The sequence below is a fragment of the Pelobates fuscus genome, chromosome 1, assembly GCF_036172605.1.
Source record: "Pelobates fuscus isolate aPelFus1 chromosome 1, aPelFus1.pri, whole genome shotgun sequence".
In the NCBI taxonomy this organism is placed as follows: domain Eukaryota; kingdom Metazoa; phylum Chordata; class Amphibia; order Anura; family Pelobatidae; genus Pelobates; species Pelobates fuscus.
Window position 1 is genome coordinate 399,398,559 of NC_086317.1, and position 24,532 is coordinate 399,423,090.

The window sequence follows — 24,532 nt, forward strand, 5'->3', positions numbered from 1 at the left end:
TCACTGTGGAGCAGGGGCGGCAGTACCATAAGGCGACTAAGGCATTCGCCAAAGGGGCCGACCTGCAGGGGGCACCCACCGGGAAGTTTCCTGGTGGGCTGCTCGTGTTTGGGGCTGGAGCACTGGGCGAGCATCTCTTTGGCCACCCCCAGCGCAGCTGCTTCATCTGCTGGGCTCCCTCCATGTCACTGAGAGCTCAGCCATTCCCTGGTGGGCTCCCTCACTGTAAGCCCAGCTGATGCATCCTGCAGGCAAAGGAAGCTGTAAACAACGGAAACACTCTAGAGGGAGCAGGAAGCAGACTCTGAGGACACACGACTTAAAATTATATTACTATAAAATTATATCTTTATTTTTCAAACTGTGTTTTAAGTAGAATACCATATACACAACATAAATAAAATAAAAGTTTTTAATTTGCATTTGTCCCTTTTTTGTCTTCAAGTTTCATATTTATTGTTTGAACAAATATTACTTTTATTAAATAAATATTGAGAAAAGCAAACTATTTCAAATTAGCATCTTGCATACTAACATCTTAAACATATCTAGACATTATCTAAAACAATTCCTGACATTTCACACACTATACATTCAAATGTGTATGTACTGATTGTTAGAGACAAAACTTTAGCTGTTTAGTTTACATGGGCCTGAATTGTCTGTCATTCACAGTGTTTCTCACATTTATGATTGGATTGAAATTAAACAAAATAAAACACTATCAGTTCTTTCAGACTGGGCTTGAAAGCCAAAATGATTGTAGAATTGTATTAAGATACATGTTAGGCTGCTATATGTGGCACTCTATATTTTATTTAAAGAACAAACATCTCATCATCATAAATAAATAAAATAAATATCTGAAGAATTGCTGTAAGCAACACAAAGGCTAAACCCAACCACTGAATTGTTTTTACATCAAAATATCTTCTGATTTATGGGGCTATTTTAAAAAAGGAGGGTTTGAGATATATGATAGCCATTTGAATAGGTTCCATCTTTTTAACCCCTTAATGACCAAATTTCTGGAATAAAAGGGAATCATGACATGTATAAAATGTGGGACCATATATGTGTGTCATTTACTTCTTAAGCTCTTTGTTCCTCTGTCAATAGTGATACAAATGGGCCAAGCATAATAATCAGGACAAACAAATTCACTACACAAGTTTTGAGGTGCACATTCATTACAAAGTGTTGCTTGCTCTTCTGGCACATAACCTGTTAATTTCAAACCCTTACCATTAAAAACGTTACACTATGCTTCCTGTAGTGGTCAACAAAACTAGCATAATAATCACCTAGTCATGAAATGTATACCGTAAATATGCTATATCACATTCGTTGATTTTTTAATATATACATTGGTCATAGCTACACTAATGATAATTAAGATGGATAATTTAGATGGATGTCAATGTTCTTAATATATAAAAGCATACTATATTTTAGCTACATGGGCTTCCATATAGGTGCTCATATTTTTCATTGTGTAAAACAATACAACCCTTTTTAAATTCACAATATAAGGCAGTCTGGGGGATTGGTGGCCATGCAAAAGTTGAAGACCTACAAAACAGTCTGTTCTTGATAGAAATCATTTGTAGACTGTATAGTCATTAGACAGAGAATGGTAACAGTGCCTGCTGCTGTACGACCACTGGAGTTGTTCTTAGAGTGTCTACATTACAAAATTCTGGGAAAACCCACAAATTTAAAATTAAATTGCCATTTGGGAATGTAAAAGATCTGACAAAAAATTGTGAAAAGCCATAAAATCATTATATTACGGGTCATAATATAACAATTTTAAAAACGTACCTTCTTGGTGTTGTGGTATTGTTGTGGAGAGTATTGTGCTACCAACAGTGTGAGAGGATAGAGAATGCGCCCATTGGGTCATCCATAAACTTGTATTTAAATATGTTAATTCATGTCAAAATTGTTGCTGTTATTTGCTTGTGAAACTAGTCAACAGACCCATTCCTCTAATTTGGCACAAATTCAGGAATGGCTCAGGACTTCTATTTTTTGTTTTGTGGCTATTTCACATTATTTACATATTTATTTATTACTGGTATTTATAAAGCGCCAACAGATTCCACAGTGCTGTACAATTAGTGGAGGATGTAAAATATACACAGACAAGAACAAAAGGTAGAGAGGGCCCTGCCCGTAAGCTGAGATCTAGCCATTTAAGTTCTTTTATACAAAGTGTTTAGCAAGATAGCCTGTGAGCTTACAATCTCACAATTAATGTGAATGATTGCAGTTCAGAAGCTATGCATAAAATTAAGGAATGTCCTGCAAAATATTGTCGTCAAAGTTTTTTTAACTTTTTTTTTTTAACTGGAAGCTTAGTGAATTACAAAATTGCATCTGAAAGCTACAATTGAGTTTGTTGCTCCGTACAGTAAAATGGGCATTTTCATCTCGCAGAGATTCAGTTTCCAGTCATACATCCAAATCGATTTTTAAAATAAAATAAAATGTGTCTCACATCTGTACTCTCTGAGGAGTCAGGGTAGCGAAAAGTTTCATATGCTTTATCCGTTTCTGACTTCGACCACGGAAGATGGATTTTTGAAGCATGATCCACAATCACATCATCACAGGAACCGACATACAACTTTCCAAGTCCATCTATAAAGAACTCTTTAAAATAAATGTAAAAAAAGCACATAGAGTTAAGGAACCACAATACCTAAATATACAGTATATACAGTAAAAAAAAACAACAAAAAAACAACTCAACAAGAGGAAGTATAATGTGTATTGGAACGTTCATGGGTTATTTACTAAAGTGACAATTTAAAGTGTATTCAAAGTGGATGTAAGGACTCAATAGCCAATTTGGATTCCTACTTTTAAGTCAGCTGTGCTTTAATTTCAGCTACTGTAGCCTAAAATTTAAAATTCACTATGAATTGTCACATTAGTATATAATCCTTTTAGTGAAACAAACTGGGTACAGTGGAACCTGGGAACTTGAATGGTCCCGTCCTTGAACAATACGGAAGTCGAACAGAAATTTTGAATAAAAAATGTCTCAGTACGCGAACGATCTTCGGTACCCGAACAAATCATACCACAAAAAGTTAAATTAGACACACTTTAGACACATTATAAATGTCAGAGCAACAGTTACGTATCCCCATTCAAACAATAATATCTTCTCCTTTCCACTTACGCCATCAACTCTCATCATTACAGGTAAAGTGAAGTTACATTTTAATTTCATTTACTGTACATTGTGTTTATTATTATTAATTTCGTTTATGTTTTTTATGCATTTAAGGCCTTTTTAAAGTATAAAATTTGTGTTAAAAATGCTGTAATTTTGGGGGTCTGGAACGGATTAATCAAATTTACATTAATTCTTATGGGAAATATTGATCGGTTCTCAAACAAATCGGAACTCAAACAGCCTTCTGGGACGGATTAAGTTTGAGTTCCAAGGTTCTGGGCCATGTAAGTTCACGCTATGTTGTTTTCCGTTATTTTGTTATAGACATCATTTATTATCCCGGCATCTACAATTCGTATATGGTCGTATTATTTGAAACAAAACATATACACTTTTGTTTCACTGGGATTTGTGTATATACGGATGTTCTTTTTTTATTTCAATTTTATGTATATAGTGTTGTGACATCACACGTGTATGGCTTTGACGAGACTTTCAAGTAAAAAAAAAATCTCGAATTATATTACCTATCAAATTACAGTCATAAATTATTGCTAGTAGGTCATAAACATCCAGTGAATACTTTTTGTTTGTTTTTCATCGAAATTGTGCCACTGCTGCTAATCGCATTACAAATACACATTTTAATTATTTTAATTATTATTACATTTTAATTATCATCAAACAACCATGTCTAACAATAAAGGAAAAATTGACGATGAAAACCGAATGTATCAGTACTGATGGGAATCAGACTATTATCACAACAATAGCAAAATTCAGTGTCTTGTTTGCATGCAAGTTTTGTCAGTGCTAAAAGAGTATATAATGTGAAATGACACTACACAGCTAAAAAATTGATATGTATATTGAAGAAACAAGAAAAAACATTATTGCAGAATATAAGAAGAAATTGATGCGGCAAACAAGGTTTTTTGTAAAACTTAGCACTGAACAAAGCTCTAGCCTTGCTGTGTCGTATAAAGTAGCGTTGGAGTTAGCAAAAGCAAAAAATCAGAAAATGTGCAATTGAAGCAGTAAAACAATTTAATGAGCCGAAATTATGAGAGAAGTTCGAAACAGTGTCATTATCACACCAGACCGCTGCAAGACGCATATAAAAAACGATGTTTCAAAAAAAGCTGGGTGATTTAATAGCAAAATATGAGAACTTTTCATTGTGCTATATGAAGCATTAATCAAACAGACATAAATCAACTTAATTTTTGTTCTAAGTATTCAAAAGGAGTTCACTATTAATGAAGATCTCCTCAGTCTTTGTCATGTCCTGTTCCATACTGTGCAGATATCTGGCCTTGGCTTCTGGTATCCAGTACTCTTTTTACAATTCTTGTTTAGTTTTTCTGATTTCTATTCTATGTCTGGTTTTCTTTATGCTGGGCCTTCTGGGTTCATTCCTTTATTCCGTTCCTGGAATTCCCAGTCTCCTGGATTCCTTTCAATGTTTGTTTGTTTTTGTTGCCACATCCATTCCTTTGCAATTAATCCTTTTTGTTTCAGTCTGTTCCTGCAGGCAGTGGTTTCATTTCCTCTGCTCCCTTCTTTACAGGTAAGTACTGTGTGTGTTTTATTGTTGTTTATTTAGTCATGCATATCTAGGCAGTTAGGATCCACCGTAATTGGAGTACTTTGGCGCAGTGGTGGGCTGCAAAAATCTTGGCCATTTATGTATGTCTGAAGCTCCAATGTTTATTACATATATAGTACTTAGTTATGTCTCCTCTTGTTTTTCCTTATATCTCTTGTCTCGTTTTATTTTGTCTTGTATTCCCAGTTCATGTATATTCCTGCCCTGTCCATTTCCTGTTCATGTTCCCCTCATGTACAGTGCACATGTTCTGGGTTCTGCTTTCTGCCCTGCTCCAGTTCTGGGTTCTTCTAGTCTTGTCTTGTTATCTTGTTTGGTGCCTATTCTAGTCTTACCGTGTTTCTAGTATTGGATACATATCTGCATAACATTCAGCTCCTGGCTTCTGCTAAGCTGCATCAGGGTTCTGATATGTGGCCGTACAAACGCTGGTGCTCAACACCAGGGGACGTGTGGTTACCCTGCATCGGGCCCTGATTGTCCACTTTCATGCTGAGACTTCTATCATCTACATCAGGCACACAGGGGTCCCGGTCTTCGGACTGCCACCCATGACTGTCTTGAATCTTTACATGGGACTATTAAAGGTAGTGATATTTTCAAAGCAGTTCAAAACTCTGTTATGAGCTATGGTGGATTCAGTAGATGTTCCTGCATTGCAGCAGAAGGAGCCAAAGCTATGGACTGGAAGCGACTTTTGTGGACTACTGAAATAAAATACTATTAACTGCCTTACAATTCACTGCATTATTCACCAAGAAGAACTGTGGAAAATGTTTACGTCATGCTAATGCCATGAAAGTAGCAGTAAAAATAACTAATAATATACGAGGATGTAAAAGATCACTGAGTCATCGTAAGTTTTGCGATTTCTTGACTCTTCACTCTGATGTTCCCTGGCTGAGTGCCAAAAAATGTCTGGAACGCTTCTTTGTCATTCGGAAAGAAATATGACAAATGACAAAAGAAGATAGGAGATTTCTAATCCCTACATATTTGACAGACGGCACATGCTCCCTCTATCAGGATTCCCCCATATCTTCCTCTCCGATCGGCATTACTCGTAAGACTTCCAGGTTTAGCCGATCTGACTCTGCCTATGCGTCTGATGTCACGCGCTTCCCTTTGAAAAGGAAGCCGCAAACTAATCAAGATTGCTCAATCAATTTGTGCCTCTCGCATACTTACTACTTCGTTGCAGATTGACCTCTGAGCTTTACTACCACTTTCTCTGTGTACCAAACTTTTTGGCTTACTCCCGACAATGCTGTCTTCTCTGTGTACCGAACCCTCTGGCTTACTCCTGGCAACGCTGTCTTCTCTGTGTACTGAACCCTCTGGCTTGCTCCTGACAACGCTGTCTTCTCTGTGTACCAAACCCTCTGACTTGCTCCTGACAATGCTGTCTTCTTTGTGTACTGAACCCTCTGGCATGCTCCTGACAATGCTGTTTTCTTTGTATACTGAACCCTCCGGCTTACTCCTGATAATGTTGACCTTTCCACTCCCAGACTTTGGAACAGACATCACCACTTCCTCTATTCCTCTACATACTTCAAGGAACTGTAACCTTCATCATTTCTGGAAAAGGACTTCAATGAACATAATTCACAGTAAGCAAAATAAATTATTTGGATTATTAATAGGTTCGCACCTGAAGTATTTGGGAAGGATAAGGAGGAATATAATTGTCTGTCCTCTGGGGCAGCTACTCATCTCCTTATTAATTGCTTCTGTCAGGACCTAAAGGACTCTGTTTCAGTTGCTAAGAAGAATTAGCTTGTGTTATTATTGCTGAAGTTAAAGGACTTTATATATGTTGCTAATTAATGAGTTTCCTTACTTAATTTAATTTTGCCAAAACAGTATTCAGATTGAAGCAATTACCTGAAAGATTATCTTTGCTCATGCATTGTCAATTTAGAATGTTATTGCGACAGAAGATTGCCAGAGCAAAATTGCTTTATTTCAATAAATGTTATTTTCTTAAAGTGACAATATCAAATCTCTTCATCTCTTCCAAAATAATTTTATGGGTCAAATTTCAACCTACATGGTATACTATCTATCCCCCATAGGGTTTTCAATGTATGGATAGTTATTTGTATAACTAACACACTAACTGACTTTATATACTTTGTATCAATTGACTCTTGCTATTTGTAGCACCCCACACCCCATATGAGAAACTAGCCAGTACTTATACTAAGTCTTATTATACCCCTTTCTTTAGAATCAGGTATTCTACTGCTACAGTCTTTTTTTACTTCATCTTTTATCATTTATCTATTATTCCTTCTCTGCATTTCTAATATCTATTCTATTTTATACTTTCATGTCCTCCTGCTATTTTGGAGTACACCATATTTGGATTCTACTTATATTTCCTTTTTAGGATATTTTTAACTATATTTAATAAAAATTTATATTTTAGGAATAATTATTCTATGGTGCCTCACCACATTCGATTTATTTTGGTTTATCAGATCTTGCATTTATAACAAATAATAGATGACCAACCATTTGAATTAGTTAATGAAACTACAGAGCAAGCAACATACCGTATATACTCGAGTATAAGCCGAGTTTTTCAGCCCATTTTTTGGGCTGAAAAACCCCAACTCGGCTTATACTCGAGTCAAGGTCTGTATTATGGCAATTTGCATTGCCATAATACAGACTGGGGGGAGAGGGGGGCTGGCAGAGCTGTACTTACCTTTCCTGCAGCTCCTGTCAGCTCTCTCCTCCTCTGCGCCGTCCGGTCAGCACCTCGGTCAGCTCCCAGTGTAAATCTCGCGAGAGCCGCGGCTCTCGCGAGACTTACAGTGTAAGCTGACAGAAGAGCAGAACGGACGGCGCAGAGGAGGAAAGAGCTGACAGGAGCTGCAGAACAGGTAAGTACAGCTCTGCCAGCCCCCCTCTCCCCCCCCACTGAACTGCCACTGGACCACCAGGGAAGGAGAGCCCCCTCCATGCCATATATCAAGCAGGGAGGGGGGACGAAAAAAAAAATATATAAATAAAATACGAAATAATAATAAAAAAATAATAATAATAAAAAAAAATTAATAATAACAAAAAAAAGGGGTATAAGGACCACTATGGGAGGGGGGGGGGGTATAAGGACCACTATGGGAGGGGGGGGGTATAAGGACCACTATGGGAGGGAGGGGGGTATAAGGACCGCTATGGGAGGGAGGGGGGGTATAAGGACCACTATGGGAGGGAGGGGGTGGGTTAAGGACCACTATGGGAGGGAGGGGGGTATAAGGACTGCTATGGGAGGGAGGGGGGTATAAGGACCACTATGGGAGGGAGGGGGGGATAAGGACCACTATGGGAGGGAGGGGGGGTATAAGGACCACTATGGGAGGGAGGGGGGGATAAGGACCACTATGGGAGGGAGGGGGGGGATAAGGACCACTATGGGAGGGAGGGGGGGATAAGGACCACTATGGGAGGGAGGGGGGGGATAAGGACCACTATTGGAGGGAGGGGGGTATAAGGACCACTATGGGAGGGATGGGGGTATAAGGACCACTATGGGAGGGAGGGGGGGTATAAGGACCACTATGGGAGGGAGGGGGTGGGATAAGGACCACTATGGGAGGGAGGGGGGTATAAGGACCACTATGGGAGGGAGGGGGGGTATATGGACCACTATGGGAGGGATGGGGGGGGATAAGGACCACTATGGGAGGGAGAAGGGGGATAAGGACCACTATGAGAGGGAGGGGGTGGGATAAGGACCACTATGGGAGGGGAGGGGGAAGTAAGGACCACTAGGGGAGGGGAGGGTAAGGACCACTAGGGGAGGGGTGAGTCAGGACCACTGGGGGGGGGGGTGAAGGAACACGGGGGTGGGGAGGTAAGGACCACTGAGGGAGGAGGAGGGGAAGTCAGGACATATGGGGGGGGAGGGGGCGGCAACATTTTTTTTGCCTACGGCGGCAAATATCCTTGCACCGGCCCTGCACACACTGCATTCACACACTGCATTCATACACACACACACTGCACTCATACACACACTGCACTCATACACACACGCTGCACTCATACACACACGCTGCACTCATACACACACGCTGCACTCATACACACACACATACGCACACACTGCATTCATTATACACACACTGTAAATAAATATTCAATTAATATATTTTTTTTAGGATCTAATTTTATTTAGAAATTTACCAGTAGCTGCTGCATTTCCCACCCTAGTCTTATACTCGAGTCAATAAGTTTTCCCAGTTTTTTGGGATAAAATTAGGGGCCTCGGCTTATATTCGGGTCGGCTTATACTCGAGTATATACGGTAATATTGCCAGCTTATATGGCCATTTAAATGTTTTTAAAAGTAAATGAAAGCTTTTTTAAATCTGGTCATGTTAACTACATTGAAATAATTATTGAGGATTTTGAGAATCGATTTGATGAGTTGAAGAACATTGCATAAGATGTTTACATTTTTACTAAATCCATGGCGGTCAGCATTGAAAAATTAACAAGACTGGACCTTCAGCTGCAATTGTGGAAATTGCAGTCAGATAATTTTTATTCCAACAGAAGTGAAAAAGGAGAGGATTTTGTAAAAATTACTACCAAAAGAGAGGAACCTGAAATTGAGGGACTTTGGGCTCAAAATGTGCTTAATGCTCGGAGCACTTATCTTTTTTAGAACACTTTTTCAGCGATTAAATGTATTAAATCAAAATACGGATCTTCATTGACAGAAAAATCACTGTGATTAGCAACTACAAGTATCAAAATTGATATAGCAACTTTAAGCAGAACTACTGCAGAGCTGTCATTAAAAGCTACTAACTGTTGGAATTTCTAAGTCAGCATAAAAGTTATGGTGTCATAATAAGATATGCCAGTATGTTATAAATTTACTACTTTGCATATTTTTTTTTCTTTTAATGCGACCCTCAGATTGCCTTAGGTTGGACAGCCCTGCTCTAGGGAATATCAGACTTTAGTTGTTTAATGTTTATATTTCTGGTTTACCCCCATTTGTTGGTCCATAAACACGACAAGTATTTTTTAGAAATAACCATCCCTTTATCAAATGACCTTAAACCTTGAACATACATACTCAATCTAACTAAAGATAAAATGTTACATTAATGTATATATATAGTCCGAGAAATGTAAACACACTTTGAATAATTATAAAGTCAGTGTTTTTTAACAGGTCAACTAGTCAATTTTATGTTCCATTTGCTATTTTATCATAAAATTTTGAATTCTCTAGTCCAGTGTTTCCCAAACCAGTCCTCAAGACAGTCCTAGTTTTGTCAGTATTTACATTAGAATAAAACATGGAAATACATAAATTCTGGACTGCAAGTGTGCCATGAGGACTGGATTAGGAATAACTTACATAAATGTTGACTTACCTAGATGAGCAATTCTAGACAACCTAGGGTCAAAGCCAGCTTGTAACACCTTCTCTGTTCGTGCCAAAAAGAAGTTGACAACTCCATCTGCTACCACACAGTTAGGAAATCCTTGTATTATATGGTGGTACCCCAGACGTGTCATAAGACAGTCACCATCCTTGCCTCCAGGTATAATATTTATTTTCTGACGGAAAGTAGTTTTAAATCCTGTAATTTCTCTTACAGCTCCGCCGACCTAAAAAATATAATGTATAACTGATCATTTTCGTATCAATTCTATTAAAGTTCAAGTTAACATCGATTCTTATGAAGTCAAATAACAGCTGAATACAATTTGAATACAATTAAAAACATTCTTAAGCAAGACTTCATAAAGGTTGTATAGTTTGCAAATAGATTATATTTCTAATAATAAATCTTAGAATAATAAATCCAACATGGCAGCATCAATAATGGGTAAAATCCCTACTCAGCAGTCAGGACAGGAAATCAATCAATAAATCTTAATACATTTCGCTCTCTCTGTAGAAGCTTCAAGGCTTTTTTTTTTCTTCTTCTTCTTCTCATTTTCTTTCTTTTTTCTCTTTTTCCTCCGGCCATAATCTTTTTTTGCTCACCAGGCCAATATGTTTAAAAGCTTATGCAAGGTGACTCCATGAGTGTACCCTTTTTAGTGATTGGGCGTCTAAATTAACCTTTTTTTTCTGGAGGTGATGACAATGGTACATGGAGTGCATAAGGAGGCCTCTAGTTTAAGCAGATTCAACTGTTAGTTTGTAAAATCCCCATATTACATTGGATTCCAGGCATGCAGCAGCTTATCTGCCTTCATCCAGGCTATTTAGTTTTGGTTTCCATCTCCATCTTAGGTAAGTGCATATGAAGTTTATATTACTGATTAACATATGTAGAGGGACTATGGATTCTCTGTACTCCCTAACACTTCCATTGAGGCTTTCTTATAACAAATGGGTCACATTTAGGAGGTTAGCAGTGAGCATCTAGGTAAGTTTTATATGTCCAGTATTGGAGCTGGATATGAGTGCAGCTAATGGCTATACTTCATCAGAAGTATAACTGTATGTTAAAGCCCTGAGGACAGAAGGAGAGTCTTGTACCAGGGCTAATGGATAACTTTAGGGGATATCTGCACGTATATCTATAGGTCTATGGACATAATATCCAATTCCAGAAATAACTAACAATAACAGTGCTAATGGCTGTGCTTCATGGAGGTAGGTCTGTATATTACAGCCCTGAGCTTATTCTGGGGAAGACTGAGACAGAATGAGACTGTAAGTACATTTGTCCCTACTATAATTTTGAAGGACATAAATGATGTGTATGACTTTGTGAACAACCTTCAGTCCCAACAGAAGAATATGTACATCTATTAGGTTTTTGACTATTATGTAGTGTGATATCTGTTCTTTACTTTTTCCTAATAATCACATGCTTGCATATATAGCATGCAAGAAAGTGCTTTGCATTGGCGCTATTCTCTCTCTAATGGGTTAATCTTGGTAAAAGTAATTAGCCACTTAGGATGTGAGGCAGGTGCTGCTTAGCCTAACGAGTTTGCTTTTCATTAGACCTGTTATCTAATGGAGGTTGATTTGACTACTCTTACAACAAGTCCCGCAATCTACATTTGCTGGATTAAAACTATATTTTCACATATCTGAGGTTAAAAAGGCATACGTAGTTTTTTTGCAGTTATGCCCAAATTTTGAACATACGGGCTGAACCTTACTGTGTTTTTCATTACATACATAAGGTCTTCCAATGCTGTTATATTATTTATTTTCATGAACAGTCGAGGTGTATTAAAGGGTCACTATAGTCACCAGAACAACTACAGCTTAATGTAGTTGTTTTTGAGTCTACGGCCTCTCCCTGGTGACATTTTAATGTAAACACTGCCTTTCCATAGAAAGGGTCAGTGCTGCACAATGTGTTTTGGTCCTTAGGTCTCCTATATATCCTTTATATATCTGATACATTTATATGGTAAATGGCAATATATAGTCCCTCTTTGTTGGTCCTGTAAGGTTATTTGTGTCCTGGACTAAAAGTAATTTGCATAGCTACCAAGTCTCCTCATTTGGAGAGACAGTCAAGGGTTTGAATGCAAATCCTTCTCTGCTGATGTTCATCTTTTTCTAAAAGTCTGAGGGTGGGTCACACCTCCACAGCTATAACACTCCCAGCAATGTGTCCTTAAAGGGATCCTATAGTGCCTGGAAAACAAACCCATTTTCCTGGCACTATAGGCTCGGGGTGCCCCCCCCCCCCCTCCTTCCCACTGGGCCCCCCTCCCTCAGCTCTGAAGGGGTTAAAACCCTTAATCCAGCGACGGGCACTCCTCCCCCCCCGATGTCATCTTCCGAGCGGAGCCAAATGCACATTCAAACCGGGCCAATTCCTATGGGGATCTTATTTGATGCTGGACTCCGTCAGGATGTCCATCGTCAAATAAGTGCAATTTACTCATTGTAAATCGTGGAAGCGGCCTCTAGTGGCTGTCAGGGAGACAGCCACTAGAGGCTGGATTAACCCTGCAGTGTAAACATAGCAGTTTCTCGGAAACTGCTATGTTTTCAGCTGCAGGATTAAAACTAGGGGGACCTGGCACCCAGACCACTTCATTGAGCTGAAGTGGTCTGGGTGCCTATAGTGGTTGTAACAAAGCTCCCTCCGTCAAGGACCGCTTCCTAGCTGGAACAGAGGACAAAATTCAGCACTCTTGCCCACAGTCGCGGTGGCTTGACTGGGGAATTCACTCTAGACACCCCCAGGCACTGGATGACACTCAGTCCTGGGAGCTCTAGTACTTACAAGGACTTTCCCCGTTGAATTCTCCACACTGGAACAATGATTAAAGAGTAGCCCTTTCCCCTACCAGTAACAAGACAACAAATAGTTCTGGGAGTACAAACTGGAATATGTTTATTGGCAGCCACAACTGGCCTTATATGCAGGACCCTATGCAAGGGGTACCTCCCCCTCGACCTGAGAGTAGACTACAGTAAAAACATACACACACGATTACATTGGCTCTCAGGTCCAGGACACTCCTGTGGCGGAACCAACCTCGCCACGAAGCACTGGAGAAGCCTGGTTGCTTGCCTGCTGCCTTTGGACTATGGCCCAGCATTAAAAACCTTTTATTTCCCATGCTTGTTCATGCCTTTCTGCCTGGGCGTTCAGTAGATTAAATCTACCGAACCAAAGCATGAATGAAGGGACCACCTGGGCAAGGAGTGTGCCAGGGATTTACCTCCCAGAAGCTGCGGTTAACCGCAGCTTAATTGGTGAACGCTGGGTGGCCGCTGTTCGTATAACTGAACACGCGGCAGCGGCCATCTTAAACTCCGGAACGGCCAGCGGTGTTCAGCTCCAAATCTATGGAACTCAAAACAGACACTTATTTGCACAAGCACCGCTGAGCCGCCGACATCCCTTCTCCTGCAATTCATACGAACGCCGTCCGTTCGGTACTTTCCCTATGTGAGCAGTGTTACCCCAGATAGCTATGCCATGAAGCCCATTCGTTTAACAAAAGACTATGTGTAAGACTTTGGCTCCATGGCGATTGAACTATATGTATGTGATCTGGGCATATGTTGAATGTATATGTTTTATATAGTAATTGTAACACTGTAATTTTATGTATTTTTACTAACATGTGGCTAATGGAGTTTTGCCTCTGTCCTTGGAGATAATTGGATTACTTCCCAATTGTCTCCAGGACAGAGATGAGGGATTATAATGCATTATGGGATTATTTAAATGTGTAAGTTTGTGATTGGTCAATATCCACTATGTATCCCAGTTTTCCATCTGGTCCCCTAGGGGAGTGTCCACCAGGTGGAAGACCTGCATAAAAGCCGGGCAGGTAGCCCAAGCAAATCAGTTCTGCTTGACCCTCAAATTAAGTGTCGTCTCGTTTTTAGGGGGAATTGGATTGTATGCTGTTACAGTGCGACTGCCAGGAGTGTAAACTGTTCGTATGGTTTTTCCTGTTCGGCTGTTTACAGCATTCGAATGGTTCCAGTTCGGGAGTTGGGGAATTTGTGTGTTTCCTGTTCAGGAGATTGGTGCTTGCAGTAGCTGCCTGTGTATCTGGAAGGGGAATATCACCTAAACGGTTTTTAACCCCTTTTATGCTTAACGGTCCGTTACAACTCCCATACAAAACAAGATAATCCCTCCCCTCTGCTTGGGAGATAATTGAGTCAAGCACTGTATTAAACTCAATTATCTCCCAGCAAGAAAAACCTACACATTTCCCAAACACCCCAAAAGTACCTTAAAAATACATAAAACCCCACAAAAGTGGGCCCGATCTGGGCGCCAACATATTCAAAAATCACCGAGATCGGTTCAGGAATTTCCTGGAAGTCATAATTTGACCGACCGCACGCATGGTCCCATGCCCAAAACAGTTCCAGATAATCAGGGCTTGCGTTCGATCTAGTTCGGTAGTTTAAAAAAACCAAACAAACTACCGAACATAGTCAATGTTCTTACCCTCAAGTTTGTTCATTTTGTTCGGATGAAACATTTCCAACGAACAGTGTCTTCCTAAGTGTTATAAAACCGAACACAAGTGATCATGGAAGTCCAGCGGTGTTCGGGAGTTTCAGTGTTCGAAAATAGTTCCATGAACTCAAAGACCAAACACCGCTGCCTGTGTTCATGCGAACAACATGGCCGCCACCTCGTGGTCATCCAAATGAGAAATGCGGCCACCCAGATGAACACTTCGGTGGAAATTTCTAAAAAGTATCAGTTAGGCTTAAAAAACTCCAGAGTGGTCACCAGTTTATGCGGCTGTTTGGTTCCCGAACCGTATAGTCCAAATACACGAATAGTCTGTGGGCAGGAGGCTCGAGCTCCTCCAAGAGCTTGTGGCAAACTCATTTTTAAAGGGGAGTTTGTAACAGTGGTCCTTTAAACCAGTGTTCCCCAACCCAGTACTCGTGGACCACCAACAGTCCAGGATTTATGCATTTCCCTGTTTTATTCCAATGGAGATACTGCCAAAAAATGGATTGTTGGTGGGCCATGAGGACTGGGTTGGGGAACACTACTTTAAACTACATAAATTGTGTTTAGAAATCAATCTGTCTAATTAAGTTACACTGTTCTTGTTACAAATTACATTTTAATTGCAAACATTATTAGTAAGACACCTAAAATAGCCTTACCCCTAGGATTACGGTGTCCCTCTTTGTCCACTTAAAATGTGGGTGGTATGTTTTTGGTTAGTATTTCATATAACCGCTGTGTTTATAACTAAATGCATTATCTCCACATCTGTCTTTGGAATGCTAATTTTTATTGACTAATGTTAATGTCTTTAAATGTCAAAAAGGGTCCAGGAAATGGTTCTTGGTTATGCATTCTAAGGTAAGTCCTACATGACTATAATTTAGACAAAGTCTGTATAGGTGTACTGGGATTCTAGTATGTTGTTTATAAATAACCTAACCTAAATATATTTGACAGTATATAGTTATACTGAATCCAGTGTTTAGTCTTAACATCTTATTCATCTTAGTGTTTGACCTAAGTATTATCAACTCTAAATATCTGATTTTGGATTACAGTATCATTATTGAAATGTTAGTGTACTTCCATAATATCTTTGTTTCCACCTGTTTTGCATCGCTACCTATAGGAATCATCTGCTGATTACAAATTATCTATATTTTATGAACCTGCATGGATTAGCTACAGGATTAAAACTAGAGGGACCTGGCACCCAGACCACTTCATTAAGATTATGTGATCTGGGTGTCTGTAGTGGTCCTTTAAGTGTATGTGTATCTGCATGCACTGGCGTACATACCGCGGTCGCAGGGGTCGCAACCCCTGCGACCAGGTGCCCGCCGCCATGTGTTGCGGCCTCAGCCCGTGCAGAGCAAGCGCGCACGCGCTTAGGGGGGGCTACGGATCAGTTTTCGCACTGGAGCCCCATGGGTTGTGTGTACGCCACTGACTGTAGTCAACTCAGCCACTCTACGTGAAGTGACCAGCAGGAGTGAGAGCGTTGCGCAGTGGGCTCCCCTCCTGTCGGTCAAACTTAGATTGTGTCCACTGGGCTGGTGTGGAAAGGGAGTTTATAAAGATTTGTTAATTGAGACTATGTGTCCTGACTGATGAGTGGGTATTCAACCCATTAGTGATCCTGCCATGGAAATGGTCAAGAAAAGAAAATTCTGGTAAGTATGGGTAAGGAAATCCAATATAGATATGTCTATCTATCTATCTATGTATATTTAAACTGTCAGTCATATTAACATGTCACAGTCCTATAATGAATGCACTCACCAAATCCAGAGGTGTCTTTTCTAAAACATCAACCAGTTTTTCAATCTTTGTCTGAGAACAAAATATAAAGTCGTCATCCACCCACAAGACATACTTTGTAGTCACTTGGGATACAGCCAAGTTTCTCCCTGCAAACCAACCCTAAAATTGAAAGGAAATGAAATATAATTAATATATTATGCATCTGATAAAAAAATAAAAAAAATACAATCTGAACAGAAAGTACACAGTTAGTTTTTTTTGTTTTGTGGTTTTGTTTTTTGTTTTCGTCCACCAAAAAAAAATTACAGAAATAAAATAAAGCACAATGGCACTAGAAAGCCAAACGCCATATTTAAATTACCCATATTGTTTAAACACATATTTCGATGGGATATATTAGCATTTGCTTTGATCACCCATCATATCTGATCGCTTGCATGATGTCCTGTAGGGCTGTAAAGCCCATTAAATAATGCCGATTATATTCTTAATGAGCAAGAGTAATCCTATGCTCATTGAGGGGTTAAGATTTTTAATTTAAAAAGTTTGCAGTAAGCAATGTATTTAATTATGGAAATCATGTCACATAGTTGACAGTAAACCCTGTGATATTCTTGGATTATATACATATGTTGTTGTTATAAACTATTTTGACTTTAAAAACGATGGTTGCATCACAGCAAAGGCATTCTGGTACACAACTGTAACCACAAATTCCTGAGCCCCAGGTTAAATATTACAGGTGGACCCCACCCAGATATTAGCATTTTGTTGGCATTAGAAGACAGGCAACATGATTCTTCTTATAAATGTAGTTAGATACGATGTATGTTTGATATCGGGGAATACGTATGTACATCTGCATATAGGTAGCATATTTGATATACTTTTACATATTTGTTTATTGTTTCAGTTGTATGTATATGTAAGTATACATGTTTCATATGCTTAGAATACGGTTAAAGATAAATACAACTTTTAAATATGTTATAGCTTTCTAGATAATCTACTGTCTACATAATTACCTGTATTTGAAATTTTGTAAAGTTAAAAAAAAAAATAAAAAAAAAAAAAAATGATTTAAAGCATATCTTTATCATGAACTTTCCAATTGCTGGTTAATATACCTGAGTCCAGAAACCTTTCTGTTACTGCCTGCTGCCATAAAGAATGCTACATATCTCCAGTAAGCACAGCACAGTTTCTAGAAGTCATAGATTGGGTAATCGTTTTCAAGCATAAAGATAATAAACTAAGTGCAAGTCTCAGAAATGCCCTCACTAGACAGAAGGGAGATTGTGCACAGGGAAATTTGAAATCGGCTAATGAACTCTTACCTCTACCTTCTACAGCAAGCATGTCAAACTTGCGGCCCACAATGAATATATTTGCAGCCCACCTGCCCTGGGGCCGCTTTGTGCTGTGGCTGCGACCAGCCGCAAGACAGGAAAAATAATTTATGTCTGATACTTGTCTTCCATCTCATGGCCGTAAGAGGGCAGAGCGTCTGTCTGTCTGCAGTACAGGCCAGCCACACGTCCTTTCCACCTGCTCACAGTGCTAGAGGAGCGTCTGGCCTGCTTGAGCAGAGAAGAGCAGAGCTGGACCTGGAGGATGGGCGGCTCATCTTAAGGTAGGGGAAGAGGGTGGTGTAATGTGTTAAATTGGGGAGAGGAGGGGACAGTGTATTTATTTAAGGGAGGGAGGGGCACTGTATTAATTTGGGCGAGGGAGGGTGCCAGTGTAATAATTTGGGGAGGGGGCAGTGTATTAATTTGATGGAGGGAGGGGGCAGTGTATTAATTTGGGGGAGGGAGGGAGGTGGTGTAATACATTGGGGGAGTGAAGGGGCCCAGTGTATTAGAGTAGTGGGGTGGAAGTATGTTAAATTGGGGGTAGGGCAGTGACTTAATTTGAGTGAGGGAGGAAGCAGTGTATTTATTTGTGGGGAGGGGACAGTGTATTAATTTAGGGGAGGGAGCGGGGCAGTGTATTAGAGTGGTGGGAGGGTGGCAGTGTGTTAAATTGGGGGAAGGACAGTGTATTCATTTGGGGAGAGAGGGGGTAGTGTATTAAATTGAGGGAGGGAGTGGGCAGTGTATTAATTTGAGGGAGCAAGGGGACACTGTATTAATTTGAGGAGTGGACCAGTGTATTTTTTTTTGGGGGGGGGTGTATTAGAATGGTTGGAGGGTGGCAGTGTGTTAAATTAGGGGAGGGAGTGGGGCAGTGTATTAGAGTTGTGGGAGGGGGCAGTGCGTTAAATTGAGCGGAGGGCAGTGTATTAATTTTGGGAGGGGGGGCAGTGTTTTAAATTGGGGGAGGGAGTGGGGCAGTGTATTAGAGTGATAGGAGGGGGCAGTGTGTTAAGTTGGGGGGAGGGCAATGTATTGATTTGGTGAGGTAGGGGGCAGTGTATTAAATTGGGGGAGGGAATGGGCAGTGTATTGATTTGAGGGAGGGAGGGGACACTGTATTAATTTTGGGGAGGAAGGGAGCCAGTGTATTAGAGTGGTGGGGTGGCAGTGTGTTAAATTGGGGGGGAGGGCAGTAACTTAATTTGGGGGAAGGAGGAGGCCTGTGTAATAAATTGGGAGAGTGAAGAGGCCAGTGTATTAGAGTGGTGGGGTGGCAGTGTGTTATATTGGGGGTAGGACAGTGACTTAATTTGAGTGACGGAAGAAGCAGTGTATTAATTTAGGGGGGAGGGCAACAGTGTATTCATTTGGGGGAGGGAGGGGGCAGTTTTTCTTAATTTGGGGGAGGGAACAATGCAGTATATTCGAGTGGTGGCAGAGTGTAAATTATAGTGAGGGCAGTGTATTCATTTGGGGAGAGAGGAGGCAGTGTATTAAATTGGGGGAGGGAGTGGTCAGTGTATTAATTTAAAGGGAGCAAGGGGACACTGTATTACTTTGAGGGAGGGAGGGGGCAAGTGTATTAAATTGTGGAGGGGGAGCAGTGTATTATTTGAGAGAGAGAGGGGGCCAGTGTATTAAATTGGGGGGGAGGGAGGGGTGTATTAGAGTGGTGGCAGGGGGCAGTGTGTTAAATTGAGGGGAGGGCAGTATGTTGATTTAGGGAAGGAGGGGGCAGTGTATTAAATTGGGGGAGGGAGTGGGCAGTGTATTGATTTGAGAGAAGGAGGGGGCACTGTATTAATTTGGGTGACGGAGGGGCCGGTGTTTTAAACTGCAGGAGGAGGGCAGTGTATTAGAGTGGTGGAAGGGGGGGCAGTGTGTTAAATGGGGGGAGGGCAGTGACTTAATTTGGAGGAAGGAGGAGGCCTGTGTAATAAATTGGGAGAGTGAAGAGGCCAGTGTATTAGAGTGGTGGGGTGGCAGTGTGTTATATTGGGGGTAGGACAGTGACTTAATTTGAGTGACGGAGGAAGCAGTGTATTAATTTAGGGGGGAGGGCAACAGTGTATTCATTTGGGGGAGGGAGGGGGCAGTTTTTTTTAATTTGGGGGAGGGAACAATGCAGTATATTCGAGTGGTGGCAGAGTGTAAATTATAGTGAGGGCAGTATGTTGATTTAGGGAAGGAGGGGGCAGTGTATTAAATTGGGGGAGGGAGTGGGCAGTGTATTGATTTGAGAGAAGGAGGGGGCACTGTATTAATTTGGGTGACGGAGCGGCCGGTGTTTTAAACTGCAGGAGGAGGGCAATGTATTAGAGTGGTGGAAGGGGGGGCAGTGTGTTAAATGGGGGAGGGCAGCGTATTAATTTAGGGGAGTGTGGGGCCTGTGAATTAGTGTGTTGCGGTGGCAGTGTGTTAAATTGAGGGAGGACAGTGTTAATTTGGGGAGGGAGGGGAGGTGTATTAAATTGGGGGAGGGAGTGGGCATTGAAATAATTTGAGGGAGAGAGGGGACACTGTATTAATTTGGGGTAGGGAGGAGGCCAGTGTGTTAAATTGGGGGAGGGGGGGCAGTGCATCAGAGTGGTGGGAGTGGGGCAATGTGTTAAATTGGGGGGAGGGCAGTGTATTAGTTTGGGTAGAGTGGGGGCACTGCCTTCAATTAGGGGAGGGAGTGGACAGTGTATTAATTTGAGGGAGGGAGGGGGCACTGTATTAATTTGGGGGAGGGGGCCTGTATATTAAATGTGGGGGTGGGGGCAGTGTATTAGAGTGGTGGGAGGCGGGGCAGTGTGTTAAGTTGGGGAAAGGTAGTGTATTAATTTGTAGAAGGAGGGGGCAGTGTATTAAATTGGGGAGGGAGTGGGCAGCGTATTAATTTGAGGGATGGGGCACCATATTAATTTGGGGGGGCAGTGTATTATTTTGAGGAATGGGGGGCACCATATTAATTTTAGGGGAAGGGGCAGTGTGCTAAATTGGTGGAGGGAGGGGCAGTGTATTAAATTGAGGGGAAGTAGGGCAATGTATTAAATTAGTGTGGTGGGAGTGTGGGCAGTGTATTCAATTAGAGTGGAGGACGATTTGTGGGTAGTGTATTAGAATGGGGGCCATGCAGTTTTTTGCCACACATGGACAATAGGCTTCCAATGCTTTCCTATGGGATAAGATTGGATTGGCTCAGATCATCAAGTTTGATAATCTCAGCCAAAGTGAAGAACACACTCATAGGAATACAAAATCAACAAGATAATGTAATTTGTTATTTACAGCTGTACGTACATTCACTATTTCAGTCCCATTACCAAATTTTCCTAATATGTCAAGGTAGTTGGACTGAAACATTAGTTAACAAATGCTCATCTCCTTAAAACAAATTAGCTCTTTTGTTTACTTTGAAGCCCACGAGCGTGAGGATATCCAGTGTCAGATAGGCAACTTCTTTTTATACTGTAATTTTGAGTTTGAAATGCTAGCTCTACACACTTTAAAACTTGTAGATGTGGGTTAAACACACCCAACAGACTGAGGATATAATGTTTGGGGGGGAAAAAAAGAGGTAGGGGGGAGGGGGTCTGTCAGTGAGTGTGTGTTTGTTTGTCTGTCAGTGTGTGTGTGTGTGTGTGTGTGTGTGTTTGTCAGTGAGTGTGTATATCAGTTAATGTGTGTGTGGTTGTCTGTTAGTGAATGTGTGTGTTTCTGTCAGTGAATGTGTGTGTGTGTGTGTGTGTGTGTGTGTGTATGTGTGTGTGTGTGTGTGTGTGTGAGAGAGAGAGTCAGTGATTTTTTTTTCCATTATTATTTTATCGATTTTCAAACATGTAAAACATGGCATACAGAACAAAAAAGGGATAGGGATAAGACATCAAAAATAATTAACTTCAACAGCCAGCATTCCTGAGGCATAGCAATGCCTTCCATGGTTATGTGATTGTCACGATTCCGGGAACCAAACACACTAACACACACACAGAACAGGTGCAGTACCGGACCTTAGAGTGGCCGGGCTAAGCACACAAAGAATAGTCAGGAGACAAGCCGAGTAAGGGAAACCGGAAGACAGAATAACGAGAAACAAGCCGAGGTCAAAGGGTAGGAGAAAGTCACAGATAAACAAGCCAGAGAGTACGTAACCAGAAACACAAGTTCAGTAGCAATACTAGCAAGCAAAGACCACAACAGGGCACTGAGAGACAGGAAAAGTAAGTATATAAATCCTGAGCTTAATTCTGATTGGATAACTTCCAATCAGAATTAACAATTACACGTGGGGGATATCTAAACCCCCCCACTGTGACTATTGTGCTGTAGCTTTAACGCCGGGTCACGTGAGTGACCCCGGCGTTCAGATATAAGTGCCGGCTCCCAGCGTGCAGCGTTATACATGCTGCCGCTGGGAGGAGGAGAGGAGGACGCGAGCGGCGTGTCAAGAGGAGAGGACGCCACTCGCTGACAGGCAAGGGGAGAGGGGACCGCGGGCGGCGATGGACCGAGGGTGAGTGCTGCGAAAGGATTGCAGCCTCCCCTCACAGCTGCCCGCGGAGCCCTGACAGTGATATGTCTGGTATAACTCTATTTTCCTCCCATGTCCTCCCCTTGAGGGTTATCTTACCCAGTGTGTTTCCTGTTATTCTAGGCTGTTAACTAACAAGCATCATTTGTCTTAACTATATACAGTATGGGTATCATTCTTCCGTGCGTTACAAAGGTACATAGTTACATAGCTGAAAAGAGACTTGCGTCCATCAAGTTACCGCCCTTGAAGGATTTTTTTCCACACTGTTTCCTCATTCTCGTGTCTTGGCCTCCCCTTATTACCCCTCTAGTTAACCCCCACTCACCGTTTCCTGCCCCTTATAACTTTTTTTTTTTTTAACGTTTTTAAGATTTAAGAATAAAGATTTAAAAATATATATTATACATGTAATATAAATGTATAATATATTATAAGTTCATTCAAGCATGTAATTAATATATTATACATATAATACATATATCATTTCATTGTTAATGAATTTTGACATTAATACATATATTTATATCTGAATACACTTAGACGTTTTGTTATATAATAATAGTTGTGTATTGAAAGGGGGGCAGCAAAATCAGAATCCGCCCAGAGCGGCAAAATCTGAAACAAATATGTGCCAGTTAATCAAACCCTTGCCCTAACAATTTTTAAATGTTAAAAATTGTCATTCCTGCTGCTGTGGATTGTAATACAATCACACAACTGTACAAAAAATAAACCATAAATTAGACTAGGGAATTTATTTAAAATACATCCTAATTTAGGCCAATTGTGTTATCAGTCGAATTCCCAAACTCCAAAAAGAAAAAATATACCGAATCAGAAAATGTTTTGCTTTGATAAGTGATTCTGAATTACTTCTGTGGCACCAAAAAAAAAGAGATTATGCTTGCAGTACATCGATTGGTCCATCTTACTGCCTTTTTGGTGCATTTGATGTTATACTGCTCATATATACACATATAAATGCATGCGGTTGTTTCTTAGAGTTGCACTAGAACAACATTGGCAAAATAAGGATATTAAATATAATTATACTGATGATATTTCCCTTTGCACCCAAAACTACCTTGGATCAAAACATTTATGTTTGTTTATTCAATGTGTTTTTATTTGTTAATCATCTACTGAATGTGGAGTTGTACATGAGAAAATCCTCATGCAAGCATGTTTATACCCATTTTAGGATATTGCTTAATTTTCCCCAGGGCTAGCAAGCTGCAACTAATGTAGGTTTCAGGAAACCTGTGAGCTGATTCTATAGATGACTCATTGTGGAATAATAGGTTAATCATTCCTGCACCTATTACGATAGGCACAATGTGTTCCATATGTGGTAACAACAGAGATCAATGTCGGCATTATGACTTGTTTAATGATTTTAATGATTGACAAAACATACTTTGTGCAGAGAATGTAACCACATTTTTTTTCTTCTAATTATTAGACTTGTGCATTTGGTTTCAGCCTTATTAGATATCTTTGAATTTTGGGCGATTGGCATGTTACCCAAATTCCATAATTACAAAACAAACAAAAAGGACAATGAAAATGAAGCCATTTTGTTTAATTCATGATTTGAATTTCTGACCGTGGCACCTAAAAAATGGAGGGGATAAAAGAGGAAGCTCATTTTTTTTGCCATTGAGCAAGGGTAAGTAAGCAGCTTAGTTTACCATGATGAACAAAATTTCTGAGGTCTGCTCAGTAATGTCTAGTCTAGTTAAGAGGTAAAAATAAGTTGATTATTAGGGACAGACACTAAATGTTTATTTTATTCACTAATCAAGTAATAAGTGACCAATAGAGGAACAAAGTTAATAATCTTTATATTTTCAAGCATGGTTCTTCCAGACTTATTGATATCAGCTACTGATGGAGACAGACCAGCTACCTGTATTGGAGTGAGAGATCTCTGCCTCTGTCATTGATCCTAGGTGAGACTGATTAGGTTACTGATGTGCCAATTCAATACCAGTTGCCACCTACACAAACTCTGAGTGGAAGAGAGAGCCTGGGTCATTGCTCCTAGTTTGGGACTTGTTTGGTACTCATGTGTCTTGCCCTTGCAATTGTTAAAAAGGTCCAAGTGTGAGACAGGTGAGGTGG

At 40.6% G+C, this 24,532-nt stretch overlaps 1 protein-coding gene across 2 annotated transcripts in view; it reads right to left on the reverse strand.

Annotated features, from left to right (window-relative positions):
• Window positions 1-1,484: 1,484 nt before the first annotated feature.
• Window positions 1,485-24,532, reverse strand: part of B4GALNT1 (beta-1,4-N-acetyl-galactosaminyltransferase 1) — a 152,143-nt gene continuing 129,095 nt past the window's right edge. For both annotated transcript variants that reach the window (XM_063427659.1, XM_063427650.1), the window contains 3 exons: window positions 16,550-16,690; window positions 10,208-10,445; window positions 1,485-2,658 (listed from right to left, as the gene is read on the reverse strand). In XM_063427659.1, coding sequence (XP_063283729.1) covers window positions 2,447-2,658; window positions 10,208-10,445; window positions 16,550-16,690 — 591 coding nt within the window. In that variant the 3' untranslated portion in view covers window positions 1,485-2,446. The remainder of the gene's footprint in view (window positions 2,659-10,207; window positions 10,446-16,549; window positions 16,691-24,532) is intronic.